The 9,536-nt window shown below is 37.7% G+C and overlaps 1 protein-coding gene across 3 annotated transcripts in view; it reads right to left on the bottom strand.

Moving 5' to 3' along the window:
- Window positions 1–624: 624 nt before the first annotated feature.
- Window positions 625–9,536, bottom strand: part of LOC102237329 (contactin-1a-like) — a 70,900-nt gene continuing 61,988 nt past the window's right edge. For all 3 annotated transcript variants that reach the window (XM_023352718.1, XM_023352731.1, XM_023352722.1), the window contains 8 exons: window positions 9,244–9,393; window positions 8,626–8,696; window positions 7,293–7,527; window positions 5,866–5,969; window positions 4,843–5,032; window positions 4,590–4,702; window positions 4,334–4,496; window positions 625–2,860 (listed from right to left, as the gene is read on the bottom strand). In XM_023352718.1, coding sequence (XP_023208486.1) covers window positions 2,784–2,860; window positions 4,334–4,496; window positions 4,590–4,702; window positions 4,843–5,032; window positions 5,866–5,969; window positions 7,293–7,527; window positions 8,626–8,696; window positions 9,244–9,393 — 1,103 coding nt within the window. In that variant the 3' untranslated portion in view covers window positions 625–2,783. The remainder of the gene's footprint in view (window positions 2,861–4,333; window positions 4,497–4,589; window positions 4,703–4,842; window positions 5,033–5,865; window positions 5,970–7,292; window positions 7,528–8,625; window positions 8,697–9,243; window positions 9,394–9,536) is intronic.

The raw sequence follows: 9,536 nt of genomic DNA, 5'->3' as shown, positions 1-9,536 counted from the left end.
GCACCCCTGACAGCAAGCAATACTTTTTTTTAGAATGAATAACAGAAAGACCCTTGACAACAGCTTTTGCAATAATTTTCTTTTGGTCCAGCACTGTAATTCTGTTCTGATCCACAGCTGTTTGGACTTAGTTTATTTGTGCTTCAGTTTTGATTTTTTCTTTATTGCTTACTTCATGACATCTTGCCATTTCAGTCTTTTATGTAAGTAATTTTTTTCCACATTGTTTGTGCTTTGAATTTGTTTCTTTAAATCAGTATTTCCTTCTGTTTACTGTTTCAAGTTTCTTTCCCCTTTTGTTCTTATATCCTGGCTTTGTATATTCTTCACCTTACCCTCAACCAACCATGGTTTGTTTTTCTTCCTCATTTGCCTCCACCTCCCTGCTGCATCCAGTTACCTGTGATTAGCTCCTCTGGTTCCTCTGTCATTTTCACCTCTTCCTTAGTATTTAAGTTCCTCATTCTCTTCCACTCCCTGCTGAACAACCATTTTTTCTCTTTATTTACTATTACTTCAGTGGCTTCTCTGGCGACTGTTCTTTACCCTAAAATTGTAAACTTAAAAATGCCAATGCAAGTAAATTGTTTGTATTCACAAGACACAAAAACAACAGCACCACAATATAGTTAACTACACCTTTATTGTTCCTTGTCCAGTCAATGAGAGCTTTTTATTTCATCCCTCATATATGCCATTCATATCAAAGTATTAATTTCCAGCAGATAGCCACACATGCTGCCAGAACCACCAATAATGCAACCAAAACTCCAAGCATTAAGTATGCAGGGGACTGCAGGACCGTTAGTCAGCAGAGTGACATGCCTTTAGTCAGTTTACATTTCCTCTAAAGGACTAAATGACTTCTCCTAAGGGCCTCAGACGAGATGACTGGTCTATTGAAGCTTAGCAGCTAATGCACATATTAGTCTAAGATCTCTACGGTCTCTGACGTAAAGGATGCCACTCGGGATTGGAATGCGTTTTACAATAGTTTCAGAAGTTTCCACGATGTCGATACGCTGTCTCCAATCTCATGCATGGTACTATGCGGAGCCACAGCTCCGTCTGAAATGTAGAAGTTCAAGGCATTCATGCATTTGGCAGTTTTTTTTTTACTTTAATGAATTGTGGCATGAAGAGAAAACCAGGAAAAAGCACTTTGTGGTGGACACCGATACTGTCACAATGTAGAAGCATGACCAGCATCTGTCATACAACAAAATGATTCAGAGGAACTCAAAATGCAGCATTTGTTCCTCCATTTGAGGGACATAAACTTTAAAATTTGACCGACCGGACTCGGGTCAAAATGTACAAATATAACAATAAAAAAGACAAGTGATAATGTCCATAAAACTCTGATCATATGTTAATAAAAACACTAAACTAATGCATTTAAAACAACGTCCTGAGCTTCGGATGAGCTCTTACCGCTGACAGAGATGGCTTTGCTTACCTTTTGCTTATATCAGATAATTAAAAATGCATTAAATAAGACTCCTGTTACAGAAGCTCAGCATAGAGTCCTGTTAGAAAACATGAAGTTGCCACAGTTCTATCAGACATTGCACATTTACAGAAGGGCATGAGGTGCGCTACTGTTTCACTTTTACTGTTTTTAGCCGACGATGAGCGACATGAAATGAAATTGCTTACATCAAATGAAGTGCTAACATTCTTTACAAAGCACCAGCTGGCACCACTGAGGATCTAATGATACAGTCAAAACAAAGTAGGTTCAGATATTTTTTTTTGTTTGTTCTCTTTAGTTTTTCTCAGTCATTTTTCTCAATGTTAGCCAACCTTTCTGGCAAATCTGAGATCACTGCACAGTTGGACCAGTACAGCTAGAAATAATTAGTGTTGGATGATGATATGCATTTAAAACTGTACATTTAAACACATTTTCTGTTTCTGGGGTGATAACTGCATGTACTAACCATTTATTTTATTAATTTACTTCCATGTAGCAATAATGTTCACTCTTTGGAATTACCAGAGTTTATGCTATGTTCTAAATCAGAAGCTGTGACCTTCGTGTTTTATAAATACAGTAAGGTAAATTTAGTGTAACAATACAATATCAATCATCCAATATATTAATTCTGCATGAAATTAATTGTGCTTTCTCTGAATAAAATCCACAATACAAGCGGTTGAGATTGCTTTGACTGTATCGCTGTAAGACAGTGATTATTAAAAAGAAGTCACTGAACTGAAAAGGGGGGAGGAAAAAAAAAGAATTTTTTTAATTTTTTAAACGCATACACCTGCCCTTCACAGCCAGTTGTTGACCTTTTGCAAGGGAATGAACTGAAAACACAATAGTTAAAAAGAGGTAAGAAAATGAAATGCAGCATTTTTATATCAGAAAAGTCTGGTTTGAGATGTGAAACAAAGGAGGGGAGGGAACAAAACAGAAGAGACAACATACACAAATCTGGAATTTAAAATTTCGGCCCTGACCCATTTGGAAACAAATCACTGTGAAAGACAAGAGTAATCATTTATGTAAGGCATTTTAAGTTGACAGAACTCCTTTGAGATTCCTTCAGAGAGGCCTTTCGTGGATAAATAAGGAAAACCTTTGTCCATTTTCCAATTGTTAATCCATTTCCATATCCATTTCCCACAAACAATTCCCTTAGGGGAAGAGCTGGAATGTGACACTCTGGATTAGAATATTGTGGAAAGAGTCTCAGATCTTTTACAGGTGTGAACCTTTAGCAATCACAACCAGTCTTCATCCCAACTCAGAGAAGACAAAGATGGCGCTACATTCAGAGGTTCAGAAGGAGGAGAGCCACGAGGAGCATTGGGAGGACGTTGAGAGATGAAGAGGACATGATTGCTCCACCTGAAACAGATGAATAGAGGCAAATTAAAGCAGAATTTAAAGCCTAAGTTGATGGAAAATAATAATAATAATAATAAAAAAAAAATCTGCTACCTAACTGTCCCGTTGATGCATCAAAATCATCTAAAAAAACCAAACAAATTTTGAAAAGTGCTCAGAGTGCAATTTGTACTTTATTCAATCCTGTTATTTTAAATAAAGGTGCTTGTTTTGTTTTGTTATCCCTTAACACAGTAACAAAGTTCCTTTGTTTTAAGCATGACATTTTGGATCGGAGGGCGGAAACTTAAAGAAAATTGGCAGTTCCACCAGGACAATGACCACAAAAACACATAAAATTGAAAAAGCAGGTTAACATTACGCTTTTAGAATGAGCCTCTCGAGACCCAGACCTTAACCCCAAAGAAAATACATCGAGTAAATCTAAGAAGCAACATATGTATGAAGAAACTCACTTGATTAAACAACTAAACGTTGTTTATGGTCAAGGTCCAATTTTCTGAAGGACAACCTAAGCAGTTTGGAACAGCTATGCCCCTAATAAACGTATGGTTGGAAGGTTGTCCAAACACAATACACCAGCAGATATTTTCTGGACATATGGACCGTCCTTCACTGTGGGCAAACCACATAACAACCAAACAATGGCTAAATACTGTACACATTTATCCACGCAGTGCCATCACATAAGAAGCGCTACATTTAGAGTTCATCTCTCTCTGACCACTTTCATCAAATTACAAGATTGAGAGGACTGAGATGACCCTAGATAGCTCTGTTTTCGTCAGTTCCTCGCATTCGAAATCCATCACGACTTAAATTCCCGAGTCTGTGAAGTCAAGCTGTCAGGTGGAGTCTGGGTCTGAATGATAAGGAAGGAGGAGAACCACAGGAGGGGTTTCCTCTTCTCATCAAGATCAATTACAGAGGCTTAAGTTCTCCTCCATTCAGGCGGCCTGCCAGCCGGTCACCCATGCAGCCAGCAGATCAGTCAGGCGGCCGTCGAGGCTTTAGTCACAGACCATCTCATCCCTCCAATCTAAGATATGAAAGCAGAAGTGACAGCTCAACTCGGCCCCCACGGGAACCCTCCCCGGCTTTGACTAATGATAACTTAATGCTGACTTTAAGCCCAGTATAATCTCACAAGCTGATGCTAGACCGGATTGAATAGTGGCATTGTTTTACCTGAACAGTGTAGATTTAAAATGTCACTTGATGACTAAAGCCTTTATTTCTATTCCACTGGTGCTAAACTTAATCTTCGTCAAGACGGTGTGAGATTTCCCGAAGGAGATTACGCTCAATCAATACATTTAATTTGATCAGTGAGCTCGCTGATCAAATTAAGGGAAGCCTCATTTCCCTTTTTTTTCTTGAATCTTTGGGACATTAACACATATTCTCTGGAAATTCAAAAGATATAAATAAGTTCTTGAACGTGTTGGACTATAATCGACAACAGAGACTTACTGTAGTTCTGAGTGCTGATTTGAGCCACAGCGCCGTCTCCTCCCTCTGTGTGCGCGCGGACTTCCACCACATATTCCCCATCTGTACGCAGGGGAAGATCAATGAAGCGCTTGTTGGTTGAGTACAGCGTGCCTGTTGGCATGCCTTTCTGCTTGTACAGGACCTGGGTATGCAACAAATGTAAATAAAAAGCATCAAGTCCAGAGAGGTTTCAGTTTTTCATCCCAGAAACGGGAACGCATCAAGTTTTTCTTACCTTGTAGTTTTCTATTAGGGATTCATTAGAAAGTGGTACCACTGGTTCCCAGGCAACATTCACATACTCGCCTTTTATCTTTGCATCTAATATCTTCGGAGGTCGATCCGGAGCTGGTTAAGTTAATTAGAGCAATACCAGGTCAAATCAGAGAACTTTCTCATTTGTTGTGTTTATTTTGACACTTTATCCCTAAATAAACACTCATCTAAATATGTGTTTACTTAGATCACGAGTCGATGTTGAAACTTACGGGGTTTCTTGGTGTGGATCTTGATGTGGTTGCTGGGTGGTCCATAACCCGCAGAGTTGTAGCCTCGAACCTCAATCATGTAGTCTGAGCTGGGCTTCAGACCCTCCAGCCTGGTGTGGTTTTCCTTCCCTGACACCCCGACCCAGAGCGCTCCACCTTCACTGTCTTCATTAGGTCTCCAGTACTTCACCTATGGCAAACAAGATATTAAGTTCTGTCAATAATAATTCATTGGGAAAAAAACAACAAAAACATTTCAGAGAAGCAATGCGATCCTTTTTCTAATTTGTAAACACTATACTACATGCTGGCTGATTGCACTAACACTTTTTGATGTGGATGAAGTAACTAAATTAAGAAAACTCAAATATATTTTTCTTCCATTTTTAGAATGAGAGGGTTTTAAAATGAAGTCAGAAAAAGTAGAAAATGTATTTAAATGGAAAAGATCTTCAACAGTTTGTTGAGGCTGTAATAGCAACAGGAGTGCAAGATTTTTAGCAGATAGGAAGATTGAATAGAGAACTGCATCGTTGCTAACTTTTTTAGCTTTCAACCTCTGTCTCTAAAAGAACATGCTTGATTTAATATAAAACATATGATAGAGACAACTCTTTCATGAATGTGACTGATCTCACACATCTCTAAATACAGACTATTTACAGTTATGAAAGCTCTGCACTCACTGCTTATGAGACTGAAACAGTTTCAAATGTTAACTCTGTGTTGATTTTGTGTTTGTTTCAGGGTAATATCAAATCATAATTTACAGCAAATTTTCTTTACACAAATGCATGGAATAGCTTACTGCACTACAGTTTGACAAAATGTCACAAAATCAATTCCTTTCACACTCTGGCTGAATTAAGCTTCTCTTTTTGTTCTGCATCCGATTCAAAAGTGCTACGCCTGTTTATGCAGAGATTACGCATAGTAATAATAATAATAATAATAATAATAATAATAATAATATTTGGAATGCACAGTACCAAAATGGGATTTTTTTATTTTATTTTTACTGACCTGGTATCCATCGGTATTATTCTCTGACAGAAGCATCCAGGAGACAGAGGCCGCTGTGGCAGAAAGTGCTTTTGCTTCAAGAATCACTGGAGGTTCAGATGGAGCTAAAGCGGGAGAATGCAAAAGTTGTCAAAAGTAACAGTCACAGAAGAAACATGTGTCATGTTGAAGAATGCTTAATGGGAGCATGAAGAAAAAAAAAGATTTGAACAGCTCAGAGTCAACTACGGTATTTAAAGTTTCCAAAATAATTTGGAAATCAGACATTTCATGCTCAACTTTTATTATTTTAATTCAAAGAGGAAACCTGGCTTTCTAAATAAAATGTGAAGGTCAACATAAATTAGATATGAAAACATTTCTAAATAAAGAATTTAATATTTAATGATGGAAAATCCAAATTTTTAAATAAAATTTAATTACTTGTTTTATTGTGCTATAGCAGTAACATTATCCTTGCTTTAAATTCCTTTTTAAGATTATCAGACTGTTCTCAACAGCTGTACAGTACCTGGACCAGAGTTCAACATTTGCAATCCAAATAACTTTTTTTGCCCTTATAACTACATAATAACAATTTTTAAAACATTTCTTAGTATTTTTAAGATTTTATACCGTCGAAAAAAATAACTGAAAAAAACACATTTTTAAAAATATATTATATTGATGGAAATAAAATAAAAACACCAAAAAAATACCTAATTGGTGGTTAGTAATCAGAATGAAATAAAAGAATCTCATTCATTGTACCTTTAATGAAAATTCTGTACAAATACTGAATGAAAATAAATCACAATTGTCAAACTAGATTCTTTTGCTTTCAATTTAAGAATGCTATTCGGTTTGATATCATTTTTAACTAATGCTATGAAGAGTCCTGTGTAGGGCCTAAAGTGCTAAATGGTTCCACTGGGGATTGAACCAATAATACTTTAGATGCTGCACAAAGTACCGCACAAGCACTTTTCCTATGCATACACATAATCTGGAGGAAAAGCCCTTTGTCAGGATGACTTTAGTCATATGCACTTCCTCCAAAGGCAGGCGCTTCCTAAGAATGTTTACGCTGGCTGGAAGGCAGGAAGTTATCATGTCTGCGATGCCAGTGGTTATCTCAAGTTCCTGTCACTGAAAGTTAATAACTGATCCAAACATTTCACATCCCGGCTCAAATGATCAGCCTTCTCGTTCATGCCACAAGGATCATTATAATCCGCCTCCAACGAAAGATAGGGGGAGGGTTTCACTTTCAGTGTGCATTTAAATTCCTCACCAGACATGAGAACCCCCAACCTTAAAAAGGTCTCACTCTATAGAGCAGGGCTGACAGACTAGAAAGCAGTTTCTGGTTCTCATAGCTTTGGAAATCACTTTTTCATGTTTTCTCTTATTGCAAGTGGCACTGAGAGCCATGACTCGGTACTTACCATCCTGTGAGGAGTAAATGATGGTTGTTAAGCTGTAGGGTCCTTCTCCTTGCCTGTTGAAGGCTTTAACTTTGACTTCGAACTGTGTCATAGGAGTGAGGTTGGGGTCTTTGTGAACATAGTGCTTGGCCTCAGGTCCCGGTACTGCCACCCTGTTCCACTGCTTTTCTTCATGGGGTTTAAAGGCCACAATGTAGCCAAAATTAGGTCCATAATAGTACTGTGGCTGCACTGGCTAAACACAAACAAAGAAAGAAAACAGAAATGATCAGGGATATAGAGTTTTTAATTTAAATATTTTCTGTTTTTTAACCAGGAAACAACCACTAAGAAATAAAATAATGTTATATTTTGCTTTCTCAAAGTCTAGTAAGACCCCTTGGTGTTCTGTCCATCTATTTTTTTTCAAGGTTTTAATATCAGAAGCTTTGAACTCAACTGTTAAACCTCAGATTTACAAGGTGACAGTACTTCTTTTTATCAGAATTCATAACAAAGATCTCTAAAAACATCTACAACTAACGCAAGTCCTTTTTTATACTTAAAAGAAAAATAGGACTCAGTGGTTTACAAAATAAAACTCTGCCAAATATTAGGGTTTCCCGAGTTGAAGGAGATGAGGCTAAAGCATGAAGCCGTTACCAAATGGTCAAACATAAAAATAATGAGTAGAGGTGTAACAACTATTGGTTGGGTAGTTCTTGTAAAATATAGACTGTGCTGGGAGGTTCTGACTTCATCTGTTGAAATAAGCTGTTATTAAGAACCCCAGATGTGAAAACCCCCTTTTATATATGTTTGGTACTTTTATTTGGTTTGGTACTTTTATTTTGAGGTATTAATGGAAGCAATTCTTGAGTTGCCCCGTTGTATTGATGAACTATACTGATGAATATCGATCTAACGCTCAGTCAGCATTGAAGATGTTTTAATTATTTTTGTGGCAGGCTTTCAGTGAAAACCATAACAGTCAGAGACGATTTAAGCAATTGTAAACAAATGCAAATATACACTGCAGCTGAAGTTGCTACTTCTACTACTGGAACTGATTAAATCTGAGCTGGATGAAACATCGCCAAACAGAGTCTCTAAAACGCAGTGGGGGTTTACTAAGCCTTCAATTTGTGAAATTGTTTTTTTATATTAAGTATGAAAAGCACAATATAGAGACTAGTATCTTGACTGTTATTCTAACTTAAACAGAAAGTAACTTTACAACAAGCTCTATGTACCTATTGAGTAAAATATATAGCCGTTATTCCAAACTGACCGAATAGAAAATGCTTCGTCAGCTCTTACAAAGAGATTTCTAGGTTGGAAACAGCTGACCTACCGTCCATGTGATGGTCAGCTCTCTGCTGGCCCCGCCGCCCCCGCCGACATCTGAGGGCGCCACCACAGGAACTACAATAAGACAGCAGTGGCAAAACTTTGAGCCCACATACTATGAATCCACAAAAAAACAAAGCCAAACCCACACAGCCTGCAACCTAGCTCTGGATTTACGAATGAGACATATTTCCTCGACAAACACAGTATCAATATCTGCTACTGCGTCAAACACAATCCTTAATCTACTCATAGGAAACCTGCCAGCCAGTGAGTTCAGAGCTCACCTTCATTTAGAGATTTTCTTTTTAAAGAGGTCATAGCAGGTCTGAATTCCAGTGTCAAGTTTCACTAAAGTGCTTATTTGTAAAGGCTCATGTGGTGAGTCTGGCACAATGTTTTTTTGGAAGCTGAGCCTGATGTCAATACTGCTGATTCACTTCTGCAGTGATACTTTATATATTCAAGCAGGCAACAATAGAAAGACAAGGTGTAACTAACAAATGGAAAGCTGGATTGTGGTAACTCAATTTTCTTCCATCTTTAACATTACTGTAAACGGTTTGCTTTCCAGTTGTGTAAACGACAGTAAACAGATCTAAGAATCTAGACGTGGTCCTACCTGATTCCAGGGTTTTCTCTTTGCTTGACGGCCTGCTTGGCTCTCCTGTCCCCAGAGTGTTGGTGGCCGTGACCCTGAACTCATATTCTGTCCAAGGGAACAAATCCACCACTTTGGCTGATTCTGCATTCCCCTCAACATCAGCAGGAGCTGCAAAAAAAATAAACAAAAATTCACAACTTTGGTTTGAAGTACATTTTGATCAAATTGATAGTAAAAGTATCCTTTAAAAGTTTTTACATTATATTTGCCAAGTTGTAAACAAAAACTCTGAACTCATTGGACCTTTATGA

Source organism: Xiphophorus maculatus, chromosome 2 (genome assembly GCF_002775205.1).
Source record: "Xiphophorus maculatus strain JP 163 A chromosome 2, X_maculatus-5.0-male, whole genome shotgun sequence".
In the NCBI taxonomy this organism is placed as follows: Eukaryota; Metazoa; Chordata; class Actinopteri; order Cyprinodontiformes; family Poeciliidae; genus Xiphophorus; species Xiphophorus maculatus.
The sequence above is the reverse complement of the archived record's forward strand: the minus strand, read 5'-3'. Positions and strand labels throughout refer to the sequence as shown.